We start from the raw sequence: 27,062 nt of genomic DNA on the forward strand, positions 1-27,062 counted from the left end.
TTTTTGGATAGATGAATCCGCCACATAGGTATAGACATTTTTTAACTTTTTTGAAGTAAAATATCTCATTTAAAATAAAATATTTATTATATTATTTACTATAAATATTAAAATTTTATTTCTTTAAATTCATTGTTTACATTATTTATAATATTAACATTATTTACAATTAATAAATAATTAATATGTTAAGTACAGCACTTAAAATAGCCACTGTAAGATTAAACATAATACAGAGAAAATAAGACCGGTGAATCATATCTACACAGATTATGCATAAAAGGTCCAATCTAAAATGAGCAATTTATTGTACACCTGTTAGGCTGAGAGCGCTTTAAGGCCCGAACTATATTATAAAATTAGGCTGTGCTTAACATTATTTACGAAAACCTATGAAAAACAATATTATTGTTCTAAAAAATGGGCCTGTGCGAAGTAAAATGACAAACGAGAATATCTTAATTTTCAAAAGATATGAGAAAATTACGACTCGAAATTCAATTTCAATTATATTATTTAAGTAATTAATTATTAATATTATAAGGAACTAAGTACTTTTTCGAACACAGCCTCACGTGTGCTCTTAAGGTGTCTTTAGTCGAAAATTCTCTATCACAAAAATGACACGTAAATGTGAGTACGCTTGAATTGTGAACGACTAGATGTCGCCTAAGATGCTTCCAGGTTTTGTAACTCTGTCCGCAAGTCTCGCAGAAATATGGCCTGGCATCCGTGTGGGAAACTTCGTGAGCAAGCCTCTTAGAATTAATAACAAAAGATTTCGGGCAGTAGGAACATTTATATGGCTTGTCTCCTGCGTGATCCCTTTGGTGCAGATTGAAGGTTTTGTAGAAACGAAACTCTTTACCGCACAGGTCACAAACAAAGTGTCCTTGGCGTTCTACCCTAGGTGTTGGCACGCACCTTTTCATTTCCAGATGCTTAGCCAAAGACGAAGGCTTTTTAAAGGACATTTTGCATAATGTACAATAGTTTGAAGATAATTCGCTTTCGTCTACGACCCTGTGTTTGTTTATTTGATGTATCCTCATACTTGACTTCAAAGTAAACGTATGTTCGTAAACGATACACTTATACGGTTCCTTTTGTAAGTAAATTACTTCGATATGGACTTCTAGCATTTACATAAATATGACGATCCACAATACTCACTTTGATTTGTCTTGGGTCGTTCATTAACTCACGTTAAGTGGTTCTCAAAACATCTGTCAAAGTGTAACAAATTGTTGATTGCACACAATGTATTATGAATAAAGCAGTGATTCAATATTTTGACTTACAAAATGATCAATTATAATTAAATGAAGTATTTTACTAGTAAATTTACTTTTTTAATATTAGAGGATTTTCTCTCGAAGTAAAACATCTTATTTAAAATAAAATAAAATATTTATTATATTATATTATTTACTGTAAATATTAAAATTTTACACTTATTGCTTACATTATTTATAATATTAACATTATTTACAATTAATAAATAATTATTAATCTGTTAAGAACAGCACTTTAAACAGTCACTGTAGGATTAAATATAATACAGAGAAAATAAGACCGGTGAATAATATCTACACAGATTATGCATAAAAATGTCAAATCAAAAATGAGCAATTTATTGTACACCTGTTAGGCTGGGAGCGTTTTGAGGCCAGAACTATATTATAAAATTAGGTTGTACCTAATATTATTTACCAATAACTGCGAAAAATGAAAACTTATGAAAAACATTAATGTTCTGAAAAATGGACCTGTGAGAAGTAAAATGACAAACGAGACTATCTTAATTTTCAAAACATATCAGAAAATTACGACTCGAAATTCAATTTCATTTATATTATTTAAGTCATTAATTATTAATATTATAAGGAACTAAGTACTTTTTCGAACACAGCCTCACGTGTGCTCTTAAGGTGTCTTTAGTCGAAAATTCTCTATCACAAAAATGACACGTAAATGTGAGTACGCTCGAATTGTGAACGACTAGATGTCGCCTAAGATGCTTCCAGGTTTTGTAACTCTGCCCGCAAGTCTCGCAGGAATATGGCCGGGCATCCGTGTGGGAAACTTCGTGAGCAAGCCTCTTAGAATTAATAACAAAAGATTTCGGGCAGTAGGAACATTTATATGGCTTGTCTCCTGCGTGATCTCTTTGGTGCAGATTGAAGGTTTTGTAGAAACGAAACTCTTTACCGCACAGGTCACAAACAAAGTGTCCTTGGCGTTCTACCCTAGGTGTTGGCACGCACCTTTTCATTTCCAGATGCTTAGCCAAAGACGAAGGCTTTTTAAAGGACATTTTGCATAATGTACAGTAGTTTGACGATAATTCGCTTTCGTCTACGACCCTGTGCTTGTTTATTTGATGTATCCTCATACTTGACTTCAAAGTAAACGTGTGTTCGCACACGATACACTTATACGGTTCCTTTTGTAAATGAATTACTTTGATATGGTCTTCTAGCATCTGCTTTGATAAATATGACGACCCACAATACTCACATTGACTTGTTTTGGGGCGTTCCTTCTGATGCTTCTGTTTAATATGCCTCAATAGCCTACTTTTGCACAACGTTTTAAACTCGTGATCGCATAAAGGACAGCTAATCTCACCTTTGTCGTTATGTTCGGCCATGTGTAACCCTAAAAATATAGGTTTTTTGAAGTCAACAGAACATACACTACAAGTATATGTATGAGTTTCAACGTGGCTTTGTATTTCATGTTCTTCTCGAAACTCTTGATGACATGTGTCACATGAATACGCTTTTCTTAAAGGATTAAAGGCAAACAGCAATTCCATTCGTTCGGCCTTGTGACTTTTCTATGATTCCTAAGGTCTTTAATGGTAGGATATTTCTTTCCACAAATGCTACATATTAATTTAGTTTTCAGTCTCTGTTCTCGTTTTCTTTTTGTGTTTAACTCCCTTCGAAGTCTGTCAATATCGTTTTTGCTTATTTTTGACTTTCTTGAAGGCACGTGATTTTCTTCTTCTTCTTGATCATATTTAGTATCTTTTAATACCTCAAAATGGATATTGGAAATGTGTTTTCTTAAAGAAACAGCAAAAGTGCCTTTATAATCACAAAGAGGGCAAGATACGCGTTCACTTTGATCGTGTTGAGCCATATGTAATCCAAGGCAAAACGGATTGTCAAATGAGATACTGCATTCTTTGCAGGTAATGGAATGACTAGTAAAATGATTTCGGATTTCTTTCTTAGAAGAATACCTAGCTGAACAGTAAATACAAAGAAAAAGTTTTTTCGTTCTATCAACGGTATAGAAAGATTCGTCTTTATGAAGATGTTTATGTAGATTTGCTGTTCTTTGCGTTAAAGATACGTTTGAACAATCGGTACAAGGATATTCAGGTAATTTAGAGGAATATGATTTTCTGCGTCTTCTTTTCCTAAAAAAATAATACAATTTTAGTGTTTTTTATAAACTAAAAAGGAATAAAACTTTTTAGGCAAAAAAATATCTTTATTATTAAAAATGTTATTTTATATAAAACAAATCTATTCTTAACTAATTCATACCATTAACAAAAATATTACATATTTTACAGAACACAATTTCAATAATATATATTAAATACTAAATAATGACACATTCCATGTGAAATAATAGACATTAATAATTATGTATTTTTCAAAACTCTACTAAACCTGAGCGAATCTCAAATTCAAAGATGCAGTAACATTTTTTGATAATATTTATTCCAAAAATATTTTTAAGGTTAACTAAGTTTAATTACCAATAGCAAAGTTGTAAGCTAACTGAAAACTTAAAATTTAAGTAATTTTCAAAATGATTTGAGATTTAAATCTCTATTCTGAAATAGAGAAAGACTTGCCATAAAAAAAGACTTAAATCTTTTAAAATTAAGTCTATTTTTCATATATTTTTCAGATAAATGTTTAACAGTGCAGTATTTCCTTTTCAGGCAACAGATGAAAAACAATTGCCGCCCCAGTTTTAGCTTAAATTATGCCATAGACATATCCAATATACAGGGTGTCCCAGGCTAAGCGTGCATTAGAAGTTTCTGGCGAACTACAACATCTAGCTCGGAGATTTTTTGCACATCATAGTTTCACAACCGATTAAAAATATTTTCAATATGGCGGCACTTCCGGAAATACCGAAAGTTGACAGCAACTTTATTATTTTAAATGGGTGCCCCCATTTTTTATTACATACTTAAATACTCTGTAAAATTTTATGAATTTTGATATTAATCACTCTATACCTAACATTAACCGTTTTCGAGAAAAAAATATTTAAAATTTTTGAACGAAAAAAACTGCCTGTCAAAAATATGTGTATAGCCTAAACGTCAAATTTAGTGATTACCACAGCCACTGTGCCATAAAGAGAAAACGTGTGGCTATCTATTTCAAAATTTAAATTGTTCGAATGTCATGTAATAATGGCCGCAGCTGTCATAGAATAGAGCGATTTAAAAATTATCATCAGTCATTTTTTTCAAATAGAAACCCACTTTTTTTATTTCACTAGTGAAAAGGCTTTTCAATTCGTTACTTTTTGACTATACATGTTCCTATACCTAAAATAAATCGTTTTTAAGTTGTTCAAGATTTAGTTGTAAAGCGTATATTTCCTTGATTTTAACCAGTAGCCTATGACTTTGTTCAAAAAGCAGCATCATTTCCGAGTCAACTTTGCGCTGTTTTTTTTTGATCATACGGAATATTATTACTAATATCAACTATTAGATATCACTAAAGACAAAGCTAAAGAGCGAAAATACGAGATATATTTTTATAAGTACACTTTTTAAACTCTTAAGGGGGGGCAAGCAGTATTTATAATATAGGAAATTCAAATAATTCGTTTTCTGACAGATGGAAATACATTTTCTGACACTTAATGTCAAAGGAAGTTAGATAAAATCAAGAAAAATATGCGTTTTCAAATTAAATCTTAAATAACTTGATTTATTTTAGGTATAGGAACATGTATAGCTAGAAAGTAACGAATTGAAACCCCTTTTCATTAGTGAAATAAAAAAAAGTGGGTTTCCATTTGAAAAAAATGATTTATGATAATTTTTTAACCGCTCAATTCCATGACAGCTACCGTTTAATTATTATATGACATTTAAAAAAATTAATTTTTGAAATAGATAGCCACATGTCTTCTCTTTATGTCATAGTGGCTGCGGTAATCACTAAGTTTGACTTTTAGGCTATACAATTTTTTTTGACAGGTAATTTTTTTCATCCAAAAATTTAAAAAAAAATGTTTTTCTCAAAAACGGTTAATGGTAGGTATAGAGTGTTTAACATCAATATTCATAGAATTTTACAGAGAATTTAAGTATGTAATAAAAAATGGGGGCACCCATTTAAAATAAGAAAGTTGCTCTCAACTTCCGGTATTTCCGGAAGTGCCGCCATATTGAAAATATTTTTAATCGATAGTTCTCGTTGTAAAACAATGATGTGCAAAAAATCTCCGATCTAGATATTGTTGTTCTCTCATAGACTGAAAATAAAATATAGACTACACTATTTACATCTCAACGCGGTCAAACAATATTTTTTGTTTAGTTCTGGGTACAGTCGACCGAGCCTTTGTCATCCAGCCTATGTTGTCACGTCTTTAATATTATCAATATTTTTTTTCTTGTTATACACATATATTGAGATATTAATACTACAGTTTAATAAAGTAGGTTTTAGTATTCCATAGATGTATTAAATAGTCCTTATACTACTAAATTATAAGTCGGATACTGTTTAAAAAGGATAAGTTCTTTACAATATCGTAATTGCTGATCACGACTAGCTGTAGCAAGTCAATGCACGGTGTCATCGAGATGACAAAAGATAGAGGCGCATGGAGAAAAATTATCCATGATGTTACGCTGACCACTACACTCCCTAATGGGGGTCAGGACTGAAGAGAGAGCCAAAGACGAAGGCTTTTTAAAGGACATTTTGCATAATGTACAGTAGTTTGAAGATAATTCGCTTTCGTCTACGACCCTGTGTTTGTTTATTTGATGTATCCTCATACTTGACTTCAAAGTAAACGTATGTTCGTAAACGATACACTTATACGGTTCCTTTTGTAAGTAAATTACTTCGATATGGACTTCTAGCATTTGCATAAATATGACGATCCACAATACTCACTTTGATTTGTCTTGGGTCGTTCCTTAACTCACGTTAAGTGCTTCTCAAAACATCTGTCAAAGTGTAACAAATTGTTGATTGCACACAATGGATTATGAATAAAGCAGTGATTCAATATTTGACGTACAAAATAATCAATTATAATTAAATGAAGTATTTTACTGGTAAATTTACTCTTTTAATATTAGAGGATTTTCTCTCGAAGTAAAACATCTTATTTAAAATAAAATAAAATATTTATTATATTATATTATTTACTGTAAATATTAAAATTTTACACTTATTGCTTACATTATTTATAATATTAACATTATTTACAATTAATAAATAATGATTAATCTGTTAAAAACAGCACTTAAAACAGTCACTGTAGGATTAAACATAATACAGAGAAAATAAGACCGGTGAATCATATCTACACAGATTATGCATAAAAATGTCAAATCAAAAATGAGCAATTTATTGTACACCTGTTAGGGCTGGGAGCGCTTTGAGGCCAGAACTATATTATAAAATTAGGTTGTACCTAATATTATTTACCACTCACTGCGAAAAATGAAAACTTATGAAAAATAACATTAATGTTCTGAAAAAATGGACCTGTGAGAAGTAAAATGACAAACGAGACTATCTTAATTTTCAAAACATATCAGAAAATTACGACTCGAAATTCAATTTCAATTATATTATTTAAGTCATTAATTATTAATATTATAAGGAACTAAGTACTTTTTCGAACACAGCCTCACGTGTGCTCTTAAGGTGTCTTTAGTCGAAAATTCTCTATCACAAAAATGACACGTAAATGGGAGTACGCTCGAATTGTGAACGACTAGATGTCGCCTAAGATGCTTCCAGGTTTTGTAACTCTGTCCGCAAGTCTCGCAGGAATATGGCCTGGCATCCGTGTGGGAAACTTCGTGAGCAAGCCTCTTAGAATTAATAACAAAAGATTTCGGGCAGTAGGAACATTTATATGGCTTGTCTCCTGCGTGATCCCTTTGGTGCAGATTGAAGGTTTTGTAGAAACGAAACTCTTTACCGCACAGGTCAAAACAAAGTGTCCTTGGCGTTCTACCCTAGGTGTTGGCACGCACCTTTTCATTTCCAGATGCTTAGCCAAAGACGAAGGCTTTTTAAAGGACATTTTGCATAATGTACAGTAGTTTGACGATAATTCGCTTTCGTCTACGACCCTGTGCTTGTTTATTTGATGTATCCTCATACTTGACTTCAAAGTAAACGTGTGTTCGCACACGATACACTTATACGGTTCCTTTTGTAAATGAATTACTTTGATATGGTCTTCTAGCATCTGCTTTGATAAATATGACGACCCACAATACTCACATTGACTTGTTTTGGGGCGTTCCTTCTGATGCTTCTGTTTAATATGCCTCAATAGCCTACTTTTGCACAACGTTTTAAACTCGTGATCGCATAAAGGACAGCTAATCTCACCTTTGTCGTTATGTTCGGCCATGTGTAACCCTAAAAATATAGGTTTTTTGAAGTCAACAGAACATACACTACAAGTATATGTATGAGTTTCAACGTGGCTTTGTATTTCATGTTCTTCTCGAAACTCTTGATGACATGTGTCACATGAATACGCTTTTCTTAAAGGATTAAAGGCAAACAGCAATTCCATTCGTTCGGCCTTGTGAACTTTTCTATGATTCCTCAGGTCTTTAATGGTAGGATATTTCTTTCCACAAATGCTACATATTAATTTAGTTTTCAGTCTCTGTTCTCGTTTTCTTTTTGTGTTTAACTCCCTTCGAAGTCTGTCAATATCGTTTTTGCTTATTTTTGACTTTCTTGAAGGCACGTGATTTTCTTCTTCTTCTTGATCATATTTAGTATCTTTTAATACCTCAAAATGGATATTGGAAATGTGTTTTCTTAAAGAAACAGCAAAAGTGCCTTTATAATCACAAAGAGGGCAAGATACGCGTTCACTTTGATCGTGTTGAGCCATATGTAATCCAAGGCAAAACGGATTGTCAAATGAGATACTGCATTCTTTGCAGGTAATGGAATGACTAGTAAAATGATTTCGGATTTCTTTCTTAGAAGAATACCTAGCTGAACAGTAAATACAAAGAAAAAGTTTTTTCGTTCTATCAACGGTATAGAAAGATTCGTCTTTATGAAGATGTTTATGTAGATTTGCTGTTCTTTGCGTTAAAGATACGTTTGAACAATCGGTACAAGGATATTCAGGTAATTTAGAGGAATATGATTTTCTGCGTCTTCTTTTCCTAAAAAAAATAATACAATTTTAGTGTTTTTTATAAAATTAAAAGAAATAAAACTTTTTAGGCAAAAAAATATCTTTATTATTAAAAATGTTATTTTATATAAAACAAATCTATTCTTAACTACTTCATACCATTAACAAAAATATTACATATTTTACAGAACACAATTTCAATAATACATAAATAGTCTATGCCAATAATAACTGAGACCTTAAGTTTTAAACAAAATATACCTATAGCTAGGAAAAATATAGTTTCAATGAAATACAAAAAAAACACTTAAAAACACCTACTCCTTAAAAATTACCCAAATTTATAATTAATTATCCTAAATTATTAATTAAACAATTTATTTAAAGACTAAATTCAATGAGAAATAACAGACTTTAATAATTCTATATTTTTCAAAACTCTACTAAACCTGAGCGAATCTCAAATTCAAAGATACAGTAACATTCTTTGATAATATTTATTCCAAAAATATTTTTAAGGAACTAAGTTTAATTACCAATAGCAGAGCTGCAATCTGATTGAAAACTTAAAATTTAAGTAATTTTCAAAATAATTTGTGATTTAAATCTCTTTATGAAATAGAAAAAACAAGAGCCATAAAAAAAGAATTAAATCTTTTAAAACATTTAAGTCTATATTTCATATATTTTTATGATAAAATTTTAACAGCAGTATTTCCTTTTCATCCAGCCAGCAGATGAACACCAAAACTGCCGCTCCAGCCCATAGCTTAAATTAAACCATAGACATATCTTATATATAGAGTATGTCGCCGGATTGTCTTTACAAGAAGAAAACTTTTTTGAAGTGAAACTTTTGTTAACAACATTCTGATTGAATGACAAGACAAGTGACAACTGTCTAAAAAAAAACAGCGATTTAGAGTGACCATTTGGTTATGTAAAATTTAGAGTGACAATTTTGATTATGCAAAAGAAATACATATTCTATGAGTTTACTGGTTGCCTAACGATTAACATTAATTTAAAAATAAATCTCCAACACGAATAATGAACAAAAGATTTAAACAAAAACAACCAAACCAAACCAGAGCACACAAAACAAATTGTTGGTTAGTAGTAGTCAGAGATATAGATGTATAGTCGGTGAAACGAATAACTTTGAATTTGACAGTTCTTGCGGGCTTTTTTAGTGTTAATTTTATTAGGTTAGCAACTTGCGGCCATGCTGACGCAATACCGTCTCTAATAGAACAGCCTCGGAACGAGATTTATGACGTCACGCTAGTTAGATACTACGGATTAACAAATATGTTGTAGAATACATCATGGAAAACATGATTATTTCTCGTATTTTTGGTTTGTATTTTAAAAATGATATAGTTTACATTAAATATACATAATATAATATTGTTATATTATATAATATTGTTGTTATTAATAAATTAATATAAACTTGTCAAAAGATGACCAGATATTTTTTAAAATTATTATTCTTAGCACTAAAACTATCTACATTGACTATGGCTGAAATCGTACTCCATAGTCAATGTAGATAGTTTTAGTGTTAAGAATAATAATATTAAAAAATATGTGGTCATCTTTTGACAAGTTTATATTAATTTATTAATTGCTGTAGTAAACATTATGTGGTGTTAGGTTAGGTTGTGAATATTTTATATGTAATTTTTTGGATTACATTCGACACTATTTTTTTCATATGACACAACACTGATGAAGGCTATAATGTTAGCCGAAACGTTTTTTTTTTTAAACCAAATAAAAATAATGAAAAACCAAATGAAAACTCAATCAGCGTTTTCCCGAACCTAAATCCCAAGAAAATTAAAAATTTTAGAATAATTTTGCATATAAAATGACAGCGATCTTTATTTCATAGCCATCGCTGACGCCTTTTTTCTATTTTATTGTATTATTTGCAAATATAATTTTTGAAACATTGATACTTGCAAAATATACATATTATATACATAAATTTTGTGAATGCAAATAATAATACATCACTATTAGTAGATATTGAATGTTATTTGTTAAATTAGATCGATTTTCAAACCCCAAAATTTAAAATATATTTTGCATTTTACCCATTATCTTATGTACCTATTTATTATGTATATTGTAAAACATTTGCTGCATTTGTATGGTTCATAGTTTATTTGCCAAAGTATTTATTACTATAAATAGGTATATTATATTGTATTTATTAACTGTATATTATGTACATTTCATGTAAACTATATCATTTTTACAAATACAATTTTTTTTAAAACCAAAAATACGAGGAATAATTATGTTTTCCATGTATTCTACAACATATTTATTAATCCGTAGTATTCTCATATACAAGGGTAGTATCTAACTAGCATGACGTCATAAATCTCGCTTCGTGGCTGTTCTATTAGAGACGGGATTGGTCTGATATTTAGAAATGTCAAAAGCTGATGTCATTTTACTTTTAACAATTATGACATTTCGTGTTAATTTTTGCAAGAAGAGAAGGAACTGTCACTTGTTTTATTATTTTCCTTTTCTATTTCACGAAAATAAAAAGAGTTACCTATCTGATTCGTTTAGACACTCAATTTAAAGAATATCAGTAACTTTTTTGACATTTTATATCTGCCATGTTGGTAAAAAATAACGGTCAAAATTCAAAGTTATTCATTTTATAGACTATAGGAGTATTTTGGTTTAATGGCCACAGCTGCTAGGGTATCCGGCCGGGTAATAAAGCTAGAATAGCATACGGTTTTATATTAACTCTAATAAAATATATATATATACAATCAATTAAAAAAAAATATATGTATATTCTTCAAAATCTTCAATTTAACAGCTGTTAGTAAGAAGTTTCATTAGTAAGAAGTTTCACTTCACAAAATATCGTACAATTTTTTATTATTGACATTTTGCAAAAAATGCATTCTTCATAAAAAAATTTGCTTGTCCTAACATGGTTAATCCCGTTTATACTGGTCCAAATTTCTGTAGTGTTTTAGAGAAATGAAAAAAAAACATGAAAATATAGTTAATTTTTTTTTAAAGTTCTAAAAATCAAAACGCGTTTCTATGGTAATATTATGATTTCCATTTTATTCTTTGATAGGTTATTGATAGTATTTTAAATAATGTCATATTTTTTGCCATTTTGAAGAAGTTTTAAAATCTTAAAGAAACTTACAATTGAGGGTTGGAACCTTTGGTTGCAACAGCAAAATAATAAAAAAAACTGCAAAAATATAACGATAATCAAAATTAATAATAACTATCTTATTAATTGGTTATAAAAAAATATTATTTTATCATTTAAAATATATTTTTGGAACTGAAAAATAAACAATTCTTAACCATAACCCCAAAAAATGCAGATCTCCTGTCAACTTTCTTTATTTTTTATTTATTCATTATTTTCCTAGTGACGTCACAGGTGGTATGCGCGAACTGAACGAAATTGGAGCCGCTATCGATCATACCTTGTATTCTTTGTACCATGACTTATATCTATCAAATAAATTACTTAAAATACTAATATAAGAATTAATGAGGTTTAAAAATTACAAAATCATACAATTTTATTTATGTATTCATACAAAGATTTTTTAGAAGACACTTTAACAGATCAGTTAGCTTTCTTGCAATGTATAGGACTTCTTTTACAATTCTTTAGGTGTAACTTGTAATGATCAGCTCTATTGTACCCTTTCTTGCAGAACTCACACACAAAAGATTTTTCTACTTTGTGAGTATTTAAATGGACCCTCAAAGTTTTCATTAGTTTAAATCGAAGTCCACACTGATCGCAGGAATACGGCCTGATATTTGTATGGACTGCTTCGTGAACTAACCTCTGCGAATTCAACTTAAACACTTTAGAACAAAACGAACATTTGAATGGTTTGATTCCTTCGTGGCCTCGCTGGTGAACTTTTAAACTTTGCCTATATCCGAATCCTTTACCACAAGTATCACAAACATAAGTCTGCTGTTTCTTCAATTTTGGATTGCGATGCTTTTCATTTAGGTGTTTTTCCAAAGCAGATACTTTTCTGAAAGTTGTTTTACAAACTAGACAAGAGTTTGTGGGGAGATCCCCATCAATTAATACTTTATGCTTTTCGACTTGATGTTTGTACAAGCTGGCACTCATTATAAACTGCTTATCACAAACAACGCATTTGTAAGGATCGCGTTTTAAATGGACGACGTTTATGTGCTCGATGAGTTGATTTTTCTTGAAATACGACGAACCGCAATGTTTGCAGTAGTGGGCATCTAGTTTTTCGTGAGTTTTCCTAATATGTGCTTGTAGAATATTGCCGTAAAAAGTCTTATACTTATGATCACAGAGTGGGCAACTTACGTAGCCGTCCGGATTATGCTCCGCCATATGCCAACCTAGCAGCAATGCTGTTGGAAAGTATTCGTAACATACTGGACACATACAAGAGTGCACTTTAATGTGCTCCTTGATTTCATGCTTGTGTTGAAATTTATTAAAACAAGTATTGCAGCGATAAGTCTGTTTGAGGTTATCAAACGTGTACGAAGGATCCTGTTTTTCAAACTTGTGTTTTTTCCTATGGAAATTTAAGAGACGCAAGGACGTGTAAACTTTCAGGCAAATCTGACATTTATAATCTGCCTTGCTTGATTTTGTGTCTGACAGTTTATTCTTTTTGCATTCGTCGCCTACTATATCTGAACTTTTGGGTGAATCGCTGTTTTCCAAAATTATTATAGAGAGCTCATGTTTTGTTCTAATTCTCCTTGGGGTGTTCCTAAAATTATTCATTTGCCATCACTTCTTAATATAAAGGTGATATTTTAATATAAAGTGTAAATCCAATTTCTAGCGTTGTCGTTCCAAAATAATTTATACTGTTTTTTTTAATTGGGTTAGGATCGAAAAAACTCAACAGAAGTCCTTTGTTTTAAATTTGTCGACGTTTCGCAAAATTTATTTGCATCTTCAGGACAATTTAAATCTGGACTTTCTTTGTCATTTCTATGAATATACGGATGATATAGAGAGGGGTGGATATCCCTTTTTCATTTGACATATAACACACTTAGTTTAAAACATCCATATACAAAAATATCACAAAAAAAAATCCAAAACAAAAAATTAATGCAGATACACATACATTGACTGTATTCAAAGAGCAAATAATCTTTGAATAAGTTGCTCTTTGATTGAAGTCAGTGTATGTGTATCTAAGACTCACTGGTCAAAATTTCAGGTTTTATAAATTACATATAGGTTGCCTGCTACTGGCTCTTAGACTAATGTTTATCCAGGGTGGTCCGAATCGAAACCGGTCCGAAATTAATCATAAATTTTTCTTCAAAAAATAATAATAAAACAGTTTTTGTTAAACTTTTGGCACAAAAACAATTCAAATTTATTATTTCATTCTAATAACTATTTAGTCAACATGTTTAATTATTTATGTCAATGATGACAGGTACCTATTCATAATTTAGATTCCAAATATCTCGAGAAACATTACTCGTAGCGATTTTTACTTCTTTGGGCGAGATCTTTTTTACGTAGAAAACGTCGTAAATGTATATTTTTTTACTCAGTAGTTTTATACAGGTACGGACGAAAAATTTTTACTCTTTAAATCAGTTAAAAAATATGTAGGTGGCGCCCTCAACAAGTAGGAGTCATATTGACATCAAAATCAAATTTCTCATGTCAAAAAACTCCCAGACGCCAGTTTTCACTCTAATATTGATGTTACTTTATTCATCAAATTATTTGGAAAAAAACGAAATAAAATTGAAAGTTCTACACTCTGTATCATCGAAACTAACCATTTTAGGACATACGTTTATACGAACTTTTTTATCTATTTTTATCTGCAGAATATGCTGCCAAAGTTTCCGGAATACAGTTCGGACCACCTTGTATATGATATGACTAAAATGGATATTGTTTTAAAAGTAACCGGCAATTATACAGACGAAATAAAAGCGGATACAAATGTAGCTTTATGTCAATTTACAGTTGGCGGTTGGAACATTTGGTGTTACATTAGCAATATAAAACACTAAATCACGACAATACACCAAAACACTTTGCACACACAATGTTAGCATTTATGTTTTTTTTACACACAATGTTAGCACATCAGCAGATGATTAAAGCTAAACTAATATCTACAAATTGAGCGTTTATATACTCGCTCAGTTGTAACATGATAAGCGAAACGCGCGTCCAGTGTAAAATTATTTTGGTGTGTTGTGGTGATTTAGTGTTTTATTTTGCTGTTTATTTCAGTTTACAAAAATAGCTGCTAGTTTAGATACTTACCAGGTATTTGTTAATGTAGATCTTTAAGTAGGTAGGTTATGGCAATATAACAATTTTTTTATTATTTTATAAATTTTATTTACAGAACTAAATAACTTTTAAACAAATACTTGTTCAATTTGATAATAATAATTAACTTAAGAAATTATTCTTTACGAGCATTGTTATTCCTAAAGTGGATAATTATTTATTATTTGCTATCCGGTTTTCTACCATTATCATTAGTACTAACTACTTATACAGGCTTAATTGTGCTACTGCAGTGATGACTAATAATATTACATCGAGGTTGCTTCACAAGTTCCCGGAGAATATAATAACAAAATTAACAATAATTCAATTTGATATCGTCTTCGTCACAATGGTAGCACAAGTCCCCTCAATCCCGAGTAACTTACGTTTGATATTGTGTATTATAATTTGGCCGTATATTTAAGCGTATATATAATTTAGTAATAAAATCATTATTTTTTCGTTCTTGAGGTGCAAGGATCGCCCGAGTGTTGAGTTAAAGTAGCCATTTAGGCTAGACTTCGCGCAGCCGAGTGATCAAACCCCTCGACAATTTTATGTTTTATTAATTAAGAATATTATCAATGATAAAAATTATAATATTTTTTTTTTTGAATAAAGACTTTTTTATAAAGTATGTATGTATAAGTTGTTTCTTAAAAAATTGCAAAATATCAGAAAACCATATACCTAGTAAATAATTACGCAAAGTTGTCAAAATCCACATAAATACGTGCAGAAGCATAATCAACTTGTATAAAATAAAGACATAATCTCACAACTATAATGCGAGAAAGTTATAGACTCCATTCTTTTTTATATTTTGCATGTACACATGTTGCATTTTCACAACTTAACCTAACCTAAACTAACCTATCTAACAATCTTGCTATTTTTAATGGCTAAACTAACTAAAATAACTGGTTAATATTAAAACAATATAAAGCACAAAACAAATAGTTGGTTACCTGCTATTTTGCAGAATCTGATTGTTCTTTGAAAATAACAGCATTTTTAGTTAGTTTGTTATAGCCGGTTGCTCTTAAAACAAGGCTAATTAATACAAGTATCCATTTTAAAAGTAATATATACATTATTTAACCCCCTAGCAAAACAGGTTATTGACAGGCCTTATATAGAAACACTCGCCAATGTATACAAAGAATCAAGATGTGAAAGCAAGAGTAATGAAACAAGCTCAGAGTTCCCAACTGACAAAGGAGTACGACAGGGAGACGTGATATCCCCAAAACTGTTTAGAGCAACATTAGAAGAAATCTTCCGTCAACTGGATTGGACCGACAAAGGATTAAAATCTTAACCATCTAAGATTCTTTGATTACATAGTCCTATGTGCCGTATATCTAAATACAGCCAGCAATAAAGTAGGTCTTAAAATGAATTTATCAAAAACTAAAGTAATGTACAAGGAACTAGTAACTAGACAACTCAATCATATTCAAATTTAGAATGCCACTTTATCCAAAGAAAAAAACATTCAACCAATGTGTGCTACCCAGTCATGACCTGAACAATAAAAACGGACATTATAAGAAAATTGCAGGTTGCAACGCTCAATGGATCAAAATATGCTGGGAATAACCAAGAATGACCGTAAAATAGAGTGGACACGACAAAAGACGAAGGTAATAGATGTCATCTACAGAATCAAATCCCTTAAGTGGCAATGGGCAGCACATCTGGCAAGAAGAACGAACAACAGACGGACCACAAAAATTACAAAATGGTACCTCCGAGGAATTAAGAGACCTAAAAGAAGACTAAACCTGAGATGGGACCATGACCACATTGATAAAAAAGATAGACTTGAACTAAAGTCGTCATCGTTCTTGAAAAAAAAATTTGCTGGCAAGAGAATTTATTTAAGCGTAAAAGAAAATATTTTGCCTGAAGAAAAACTCTCTTCAGAAACAGGTTCTCTTAAAAAATTCGAAAATTTCTCTTGAATCTATTTTCATTCAACCAAGTGCAAGCAAGGGCGTAGATAAGGGGGGGTACTGGGGGACAGTACCCCCCCCCCCCACCTGACGCTTGACGAGATACGAGAATTGAAATAGTCATTGACTATGAAAGGATTTTTTTTAATTAATATCCGACATATAAGAACGCTTTGTATGCTTTTAATTATGTTGATTTATCGTTTATAATATGTTCGACCTAATTAAAAGCATACAAAGTGTTCTTATTGGCCAGGACAGATTAGTGGGGTTAACTCTAATCAATATCCATAAAGATATTGAAATAAATGTTGATGCTGTTATTGATAGGTTTTCCAAAGAGCGTACTAGAAAACTTGATTTTGTTTTGTAGTTTTATTTATAGTTTATAGTTTTTATAGTTTTTTTTTGATAGTTTAGAGTTTTTTATTTATAGTTTATAGAAAATTAACTAATAAACGTCGTTGTTTCATTTTTGTTTATGTTATTTACAAATCTATATTTTAATTTTTGTGTTATGTTTTTATATATTTTTGAAGACAAAAAAATCGCCGTCGTTTTAATTCGACAAAAAAATTCCGACGGTGATTTTTTTGCGACTTAATCATAGTACCACCCCCATAGCATACACCTATCTACGCCTCTGAGTGCAAGTTACTTTGTTTTAAGATAATAAGAAAAATACGCTAGGAAGTACTTCATTCAAGAAACATGGCCATTTTTCCAATAGCTAAATACTCTTTTGATGAAAAATAATAACAACACACAAAGACGATGACGAATGACGGTATATACAATCAGTCGGCAGTCCGATCAGTCGTACATCATAGTACGTACGGGTTTTGTTGCTTGGAATTTTCCACTTGGAATTTTGCATAATTTGCTTTTTAAACGCATATCGTATAACTAATTAGTGATCGTTATTAACATGCATTTGTCATTTTTTATGGACAAATTTTAGGATATATGGATTCTTTAAAGGAGTTTCTGAAAAAATGGAAATTAGAGCATTTATTTGCTATATTTGAAGGTAAGAGACATTTACCTAATGCACCTGTTTAGATAATGCATGTGTGACTATAGATAGAATAAGAATATAGGTATCGATTTTTTTATGCAAATAATTACAAAAATTTTAGAATTTCAAATCGTCGGTCGTATTAAAAAATTCAAAATGTGACCAAAACTTATAATTTTATTAATTTATTTGCTTTACTTTGATTAATCGTGATGTAACATTTCTTTGTAATTTGTAGAGTGATGAACCACCCCAAAAAATACCAAGGAGTGAAGAAGCAGAAATAACTACTATCGAGGAAAATAATATCACTTTACTTACTACAGACCAGGAAAACCTAAATTTATCAGAAAATAATATACCTCGTAATATGCCTGTATATGATGTATAGACTTCTCTTAGATCAAAATAAATTTTAGTTGAGTCAATAGTATTCGCTATTTGTTTAAGAAAAGTGTCTCTTTAATCAAGAAATGTCCCTTTTCAATCAAGAATTTTTGCATGAATTAAAGAGACTATTGTTCTTGTAGCAAGAACTTCTTTGCATATTCATTTTGGGTCAAGAGTGAAATACTTTGGACAGATAGATTCTTCTATTCTCTAAAGTAATTTTTTAAATCTTATGAAAAGACAGTTAATGCTTTGGGCAAAGAAACATCGTTCTTGGCCCTATTGAAAAGCGCCAATCTTTTGGGTCAAAGTTATATTCATTTCGACTGAGAGATCCTTTTTTTCAGTGCAACAATAAACAACAATGGGGCCAACTACAAAGGGATTATCTAAATATGCGAGGGACACCATAATGAAAATGGTTGAACAAGCTGAAAATAATGATGATATACATTCTTTAAAAATATTAAAGATATTTCATTTCGGTTCGATTAACAGTTTTTTAATATCCCAAATGCAACTTATTGAAAAAAAAAACTATTTATTATACTCGGCAACACCCAAACAGTTTTTGTGAACTTTTAACTGGGAGCTTAAACCGAATCTCATCTTGCAGTGTGTGCATTCGTAGGGCTTCTCCCCGGTATGTGTTCGCAGATGGATTCGCAACGGTGCTCCCTGAGTAAAGCGCTTCCCGCAATACTCACAGGAGAAGGGTTTCTCGCCGCTGTGAGTTCTCTCGTGCAATACCAAATAGTCCTTTTTAATAAATCTTTTCGTGCAATGTCCACAAGCGTAAGGTTTGTAACCCGTATGAATCCTTTCGTGAATAACCAGCTTACTCTTCTGGGAAAACCCTTTGCCGCATGTGACGCATAAATGCTTCTTCTCGTGAGGGCCGGTCTTCAAATGCGTCTCGAGCATGTGCTTTTCTAAAGATTCGGGTTTGCTGTAATTTCGATTGCAATACATACACTGATTTGGGAGCAGTTGGCCATCGATACCAGCTCTATGCGTGCGAACTTGATGCGTATATAGATATCTAAAAAGTAGAAAAAAAACGTGCTACTTTTTATGAACTTTCAGAACCACGCAATTAGTGGAACAAATTAGTGGTTTCAATTAGCGTAGAAGTTTGTTTCTCTAGTTTGAATGTAAGCATTCAGAACGTCAAAGTTAGTAGTAGGAATTTTCAATTAGTGGAAGAAGTTAACAAACTTTGAACTTTTCCACTAATTATACTTCAAAATTTCCGAGGAATTTTGGCGTTTGATTTTCATCTGTCAAAAGAAAAATGTGTTTAGAAATCAAAAGTTTATTGTTTTATAAGCTAAATATTAGGCTTTCTCTATGGATACAACTGATTACAGCAAGATGTTGCTAGATTATTCTATTAATTTTAATTGTGTTTTTTAGACATTATGAATGATCGTAAACTAAAATGTATAAAGTGTAATTGAAACTACTAATTTATTCCACTAATTGCGAAGTTCTGAATGAAGCTTAAGGACGCTTCACACAAATTGAATCATATTCTTCTTAGTTCCTGAAATACAGGACGAATTTTAAAATGTCGCATTTTTTGACCCCCTCATAGGTATATCTTTGTTGTTTTATAATTTATCGAAAAAATAAAAACTGAGTTCCGTAGAGTTTTTCACGTCGAATCCAGTGACGTAATTAGTTTTTGGCTGGAAGCTGTCATTTTCGAAATAAGACTCAAACTTATGTTTATTTTTAAAAGGGACACCCTGTATATTATTTTTTATTTTATCTGCCTCGTTATGAGCTTTCTAAAAATATATACCTTCAAAAGTCGATTAACCCTATCACTTTTTTATTTTTTCAAATAAAAAAACGATATTTGGTATGTTAGTGTATGACACAAATTAGAATTGATTGAGGGTATTCAGTTGGTTTTGGTCGCTTCCTGTTTCACCGGAATTGACTACAACTTGCGATTTTTAAATGGCATCCTCGGTATATTTTTACTTTATTCGATAGAAAATGACACTCTGAATGGAATGACATATCCATTGCCTGGAAACTTATATGGTGAAATTTTGATAAAATAATTTAGTACTCACTAAAAACACGGTATGTCGCTAGTGGTAGGAAAAATAATTTTTAGAGGTTACTAGTTTATTTGGTTGCCTGTGATATGCATATACAGGGTGTTTCCTAATTAATCTAAAAAATAAAAGATCGTTAGAAAACGGCTTAAGGCGGGCTCTTAATAAGTATATTTATTTTTTTCTCGGCTACCGTTTGATGAACAACAAAAACTCAAAAGATCAATTGTGTTGAAAAAGGATGACCAGTCAAGAAAAAAATATATTTTCTTTAAAAAAGCAGTAGTGTACCATTTATTTTAAGCAAAATATCGATTTTTTTAATTTTTAACACCCTGTAGATCAGAAAGGAAGTACTTTAAACCCAATGGTTATATAAAAATTGTTTTAAGAACACATGAGGAATCACACCACAATTTTTTAGACTAATTAGAAAACACCCTGTATATTGTCAACTTGACAATGATTGTTGATAAATCAAAAAATACCTTTTCTGTGAAAAATGCCCGATTTTCGCAGGAAAAATTTTGGTTTTTATTGAATTTCGGTCTGCGTCTGCAAATACCGGTATGTTTTTTAATATTCTATCTATCTAAATTTTAAATATCATAGTCAGAAATAGTTTTATTATTTATTAACTGTAAAAATGGTATACTTTATAAGCTTTATCAAATATTGTGATTTACTTTCTACCTTGTAGTCAAAATTTATATTTAATAAACTGTAAAATATATATATTCTTATGTTTTATTAAAGTTACTCTGATATACTAATATATCAGTGTAACTTTAAAACTAAATCCTTTGAAATCAAATATAAACATAAAAAATATTTATAGCAGAAAAGGCGAAGGCGCTGGGTTAAACGTAATCTCTACTAAGAACACGGAGGGGCGCTTTGACCCAAAATTTTACTATTAAGTTTCATATCTATCTTAATAGAAGATTATTTTCTTTTATCTATGGACATATCATATGTTAACTTTTGACATTCTCCCTTAAAAAAAAGGATTTTAAATATCAATCTAAGGTGCCATTAAAAACACTTAAATTTTTAATCAAGGAGCCTTGGAAAAATAGATTTGATCGTCTAATGTTTTTCGTGTCTTATCTTGGCCGGTTAAAAGATGCACAAATCGTATTTTTAAGCATATCTCAATTTTTTCAAATGGAACGAGGGTGGCTCATTAGTATATTTGGAGAAAGCATTTTTCTACAAATAATTTGATACCATACACTTGGTATTGCGAGTCAAAATGACGTTATGAACCGCATGTTACAATTTTAAATAAACAATATGCGAAAATGTCAAAAGTTGACATGTGATACGTCATTCTATTCAGAGTGCCATTTTTTATCGAATAAAGTAAAAAAATACCGAGGGTGCCATTTAAGAATCAAAAGTTGTAGTCATTTCCGGTGGAACAGGAAGTGACCGAAAACAATCAATCAATAATTAATGTCATATACGTACCTAATCTCGTTATTTTATCTGAAAAAATAAAAAAGTTATAGGGGTGAGCCACTTTTGAGATGCACGGTATACTCTATACTTATTTTCGTAAAGCCGGTCCCACAAGATGTATCAAACACCTTCCAACGTTGGACAAATGAACATTTGCCATATCGTGAAGGAGACACACTACTTGTGAATTGCATTATTGTCGAAGCATAGACCAAATGACGCGTCCAAGGTTGGTTCCAAATTTTAAAAATATTTTTTTAAAAAAGTTCATGGCTTACTAGATATTTCGAAAAAAAAATTTTGGATATTTTAAAAATCGTCCCTAATTCCATTATAATCTATTTTAGACAAAAAGTTTTCAGATGAAAGTTGTAGATAATCACATCCATAGTGTGTTCTTCGATTTTTTCTAAAGCCTGTCTTTTGACATATGACACAAACATATGTTTTTTAAATGGAAACCATAGTTGGCCATGACTAAAAAGCGCCAGTTCTTTTTTCGAAAAATTACTGAGTTATAGCCAATTCTTATGTTTCTTGACTAATTTTACTAAGTTGACATTGGTTTCACTAAGTACCGCCTCTTCGAGTGCCTCTCTTAATTCATAAGTTCTTTTGTAAACCTTGTTGTTAACCATACCGCATAAAAAAAATCTAAAATTGATAGGTTAGGTGATCGAGGAGGCCCATGCAATTGGTCCACCTTTTCCTATTGTCAAGGAAGGAATTATTAGTTATATAAAATAGGTTAATAAATATATTTCGTAAATTAATAATTCGATTGAAAGGAAATATAAAATGTTTAAAGTTCATTGGCAAATCGAGTTTACGCAACAAAAGTAAACTTTTCAAAATCAAAATTATAAGTACAATTGGCAATTGCGAAAAATATTTCCTTTCAATATTATGAATTTATAAAATCATCAAATCAGCATTAACGCGGTCATCACATCGATAGACCAATAATGCTGATTTGATGATTCCCGACATCGAATTGAAAATACAAAATTGACGAAAATGCTGTTGGGAGGACAGTCGATAGTTGATGTTCAAGAGGGTCGCGGTCGAGACTCTGGCATTGACATTCGAAGCCCTGTGACACTACCCACGAGCTAGTGATGATGATGTTCGTCTATACATATATATACAGGGTTGTTCACCATATACGACACGGAGTATTGTAGCTAAACGATGAGATTTTTACAAATTGTAAGTTTTGGGTTCGATGAAGGACTATTAGAGGTACAATTTAAAAATAATTTTACAAGATACAGAGTGTCCCAAATAAGTAAAAAATACCAAAGTTGTATTTTTTTAAATCGAACACCCTGTATATTATTACATTTTTAACTAAAAATGTCTACGATTAAAATAAAGGTATTCAATTTTATAAAAAATTTAAAAAAAACTGAATTTTGTATGGGCATTAGACAGTGTGATAAAAAGTAACACCTTAAAAATGATATTTCATTTTTTAATAAATGCTTATTTATAACAACAAAGACTTTAATTTGGTAACTTATTATTATATTGATTTCTGACTCAAAAATCCACATTTATTTATAATAATTTATTAACGAACACAATTAAGTATGTCATTAATTAGTATATGGGCGGAAATAATGGTGTCATATTTAATTAATGGTATACTCTTTTATAAAGATTTAAATAGTTTTCTTTTTGCATACAAATGGGCTAGTAATATTATCGTTTTGCTAAAAACGATAATATTACTAGTTTGTACATTTTGTACATTTGTTGCTTTAAAAACAATCTAAAATGTCAATATTCCATGGATATATTGATAAATGAGGTCTAAATTATAAGAAAATGCATTTTCTACGAAAACTTGAAGGGATAGGTAAAAAATGGTATAATACAACTTGATAGACAATTTAATTGTGCATCTGATTCTCCTAAAATATACAGGGCATTTCATTTAAATTAAAGAAGTTATTGCCGTTTGAAGCTAATAATTATTTAAAATAAATTTTTAGACACTCTGTATAAGGTAGTATTATTTTTATTATTGCAACACAATAACTGATCAATAAATAAACTTCATTAAATATTTAGTATCAAAAACATTGATACCCTTGGAGAAATAAGACTTTAAAATTTTTACTGCAATTTCACAAAATTGAAAATATTTCAAAAACGGTAAGGTTTAAGTATAATAAACCTTAATCAAATTTACCTTTATTTTAATCGTAGAAACTAAAAATGTAATAATATACAGGATGTTCCATTTAAAAAAAATACAACTTTGATATTTCTTATTTATTTGGGACACTCTGTATCTTGTAAAAATATTTTTAAATTGTAGCTCTAATAGTCCTTCAACGAACCCCAAACTTACAATTTGTAAAAATCTCATCGTTTAGCTACAATACTCCGTGTCGTATGTGGTGAACAACCCTGTATATGTAAGTACATATTTACCCTTCTATTATAGGAAATGTTGTACCTATTGTTCATAATTTAATTAAATTGTTTATAAAATTAAATTTGTTTCATTCCGCTATGCCAATCACAAAATGGGGTGCGACACTATCCCCGAGATTGCATAATTAATAAATAATAAAATATATATAATAATTTCTTTCATTTTTCGAATTGTGCCACAATGAAAGTCATGTTGGAACCACTCTATTGATGTGCGAGTCTCTAAATTTAACTTTTCTAACATGTCTTGAAAACCGTTATCTAAAAAACGTAAGTAACGTTCACCGGTCAACGTATCCTCGAAAATGTATGGCCAAAAAAAGCTGAACCAACACTCCTACACGCCTTTCTTCATTTGAAAAATTCATATTTACAATTTTTATTTATTTTAATTTACAAAGTTTGGATGTGGCACTTTCACATTTCTGAGAGTAACGACGACTGTTTCTATTAAAAAAAAACATATGTTTGTGTCATATGTTAAAAATGCCAGGCTTTAGAAAAAAAAACGAAGAACTCAATCTCATTAAGGATGTGATTATCTACAACTTTTATCCGAATTTTTTTTGTCTAAGATAGATTATAATGGAATTGGGACAATTTTTATAATAGCCGAAATTTGTTTTCCTCGAAATATCTAGTAAGCCATCAACTTTTTCAAAAATCTGAAAGGCGCATATTTATGACCCCACAAAACTGGCAATTCTTTCCCTATTTAACCGACTGTATCTCTATCTCCCGTAGTTTCCGAGATACCCATAGAGAACATCGTAGAAAACTCATCCTATATACAGGGTGGTTCGAACTGTATTCCGGAAACTTTGACAGCATATTCTGCAGATAAAAATATGTAAAAAGTTCGTATAAATGTATGTCCTAAAATGCTTAGTTTCGAAGATACAAGGTGTAGAAGTTTCATTTTTATTTCGATTTTTTCCAAAGAATTTCTGAAGTAATGTCAATATTTGGATGAAAGTTCTTTGACATGAGAAATTTGATTTTGATGTCAATATGATTCCTATTTGTAGGGGGCGCCACCTACATGTATTTTATCTGTTCTGAAGTGTAATAACTTTTTACCCGTACCTGTATAAAACTACTGAGTGCAAAAATATATATTTCCATGTTTTTTTACGTAAAAAATGTTTCTTGGTAAAAATCGCTACGATCAACCGTTCTCAAAATATTTCGAATGAGAACAGTCATTTTTGACAAAAAATAAACGTGTTATTTCACTAAAATGATAAATTTGGGAACTTTTATTTTTTTAAATTAATCATAAATTTTTCTTCGAAAAAATGATGATAAAACAGTTTCTATTGAACTTTTGGTGCTAAAACATTTGAAATTTATGATTTCATTCTAATAACTATTTAGTCAACATATTTAATTTATGTCAATGACGACAGGTATTATTATTTAGATTCCAAATATCTCGAGAACCATTACTCGTAGCGATTTTTAGCAAGAGACTTTTTTTACGTAGAAAACATCGTAAATGTATATTTTTTTACTCAGTAGTTTGATACAGGTACGGACGAAAAGTTATTACACTTCAAATTAGTTAAAAAATATGTAGGTGGCGCCCTCTACAAGTAGGAGTCATATTGACATCAAAATCAAATTTCTCATGTAAAAAAACTCCCAGACACCAATTTTCATCCAAATATTGACATTACTTCAGAAATTATTTGAGGAAAATAATAATAAAAATGAAACTTCGACACCCTGTATCTCCGAAACTAAGTATTTTAGGACATACATTTATACGAACTTTTTTACTTATTTTTATCTGAAAAATATGCTGTCGAAGTTTCCGGAATACTAGAGAACTACCCTCTATAAAACCGTCCCAGATACTGGCTTTTGTCAAAGCCCTTAGACTGTATGATGAGTTACGACTCAAGAAAGGGGGACACAATAGATCTGTAAGGTCGCAGTGATTAACCCCCCTCCCACTCATTCTAAATTCTAAAAAAAATCCGGAATACAGTTCGGACCACCCTGTATATTGTGATAATTAACTCAACTTACCTAGTGTAGGTAAAGCTTTTCTCGCAAACAATGCAAACGAACGGTTTAACTCCCAAATGTTCGTTCTCGTGCTCTTCGAAAATCAGATGGTCATTAAATCCCTTTCCACATTTGGCACACGTATAAGAAAACTTCCTCAAGTGCTTGTAATTAATGTGAATCAATATCGAACCCTTTTTAGGACTCCTGTAACTACACAGAGGACAGGTCATGATACGATCGGGATCGTGCACCGCGGAATGGTACGCAATATCGTAAGTCGTCTTAAAAGCTTCGCCACAACTCTTACATTTATACTCGTTTTCGTGTTTATTTTTTATGTGACTCTTCACTTCCTCCTCGAGTTGAAATTCTGCCGAACACGTGGTGCAAATGAAAAGGTCCTGTACAGGATCGAATTTGAAACTGTGATTTTCTTGGTACTCGTTGTGAACTTTACGGTGCTTTAGTAAGAGCTTCATGGTTTTGAAGACTTCGGCGCATTTTTTACAGGGCCACGATTTTTTCGTATTGTATTTTCTTTTTCTTTTTTCTAGGACATTTTGTGCATAATCTTCGTCTTTAATTTCAGTCTTTATGTCATTGAAATCTACTGAAATATTATTTGAATCGCTATCGTTTTCCTCGAACTTTATTGTTGGCTTTCTTTTTCTAGGAGATTTCCTGGTGGCGACCATATTTCCTATATTCGGATGCCTAAAACCACACTAATATAAATAAAAAAAAATGATTGAGGACAAAATTTATTCACATTACAATAATAATTAATCCACAATAAACATCTTTACTTACTTATTTTAATAAATATATACAGGGCCCTGCAGCAGGACAGCAACAGTAAATACGTATAGTTCATATCAAATAAACTTTTAGTCGCGTGAGTAAAGCTACATTCGAAATCAATT

General features: G+C 30.8%; 4 protein-coding genes across 4 annotated transcripts; all 4 read right to left on the minus strand.

Moving 5' to 3' along the window:
* Positions 1 to 524: 524 nt before the first annotated feature.
* On the minus strand, positions 525 to 1,294 carry LOC115879869 (zinc finger protein 37A-like). The gene has a single exon (XM_030896890.1). The coding sequence runs from the start codon at positions 1,140 to 1,142 to the stop codon at positions 525 to 527; it is 618 nt and encodes a 205-aa protein (XP_030752750.1). The 5' UTR covers positions 1,143 to 1,294.
* Positions 1,295 to 1,479: 185 nt separating this feature from the next.
* On the minus strand, positions 1,480 to 2,830 carry LOC115879898 (PR domain zinc finger protein 5-like). The gene has a single exon (XM_030896940.1). The coding sequence runs from the start codon at positions 2,819 to 2,821 to the stop codon at positions 1,868 to 1,870; it is 954 nt and encodes a 317-aa protein (XP_030752800.1). The 5' UTR covers positions 2,822 to 2,830; the 3' UTR covers positions 1,480 to 1,867.
* A 3,664-nt stretch (positions 2,831 to 6,494) lies between these two features.
* On the minus strand, positions 6,495 to 13,812 carry LOC115879870 (zinc finger protein 208-like). The gene is made up of 4 exons (XM_030896891.1): positions 12,074 to 13,812; positions 11,963 to 11,970; positions 7,267 to 8,452; positions 6,495 to 7,222 (listed from the first exon to the last, which is right to left on the minus strand). The coding sequence occupies exons 1-4, from the start codon at positions 13,235 to 13,237 to the stop codon at positions 6,887 to 6,889; spliced, it is 2,694 nt and encodes an 897-aa protein (XP_030752751.1). The 5' UTR covers positions 13,238 to 13,812; the 3' UTR covers positions 6,495 to 6,886.
* A 4,626-nt stretch (positions 13,813 to 18,438) lies between these two features.
* On the minus strand, positions 18,439 to 27,018 carry LOC115879863 (gastrula zinc finger protein XlCGF52.1-like). The gene is made up of 2 exons (XM_030896884.1): positions 26,158 to 27,018; positions 18,439 to 19,184 (listed from the first exon to the last, which is right to left on the minus strand). Exons 1-2 carry the CDS (start codon positions 26,832 to 26,834, stop codon positions 18,680 to 18,682), a joined length of 1,182 nt encoding a protein of 393 aa, XP_030752744.1. The 5' UTR covers positions 26,835 to 27,018; the 3' UTR covers positions 18,439 to 18,679.
* Positions 27,019 to 27,062: the final 44 nt, after the last annotated feature.

The sequence above is a fragment of the Sitophilus oryzae genome, unplaced genomic scaffold (genome assembly GCF_002938485.1).
Source record: "Sitophilus oryzae breed Bouriz unplaced genomic scaffold, Soryzae_2.0 scaffold_158_pilon_pilon, whole genome shotgun sequence".
Classification (NCBI taxonomy): domain Eukaryota; kingdom Metazoa; phylum Arthropoda; class Insecta; order Coleoptera; family Curculionidae; genus Sitophilus; species Sitophilus oryzae.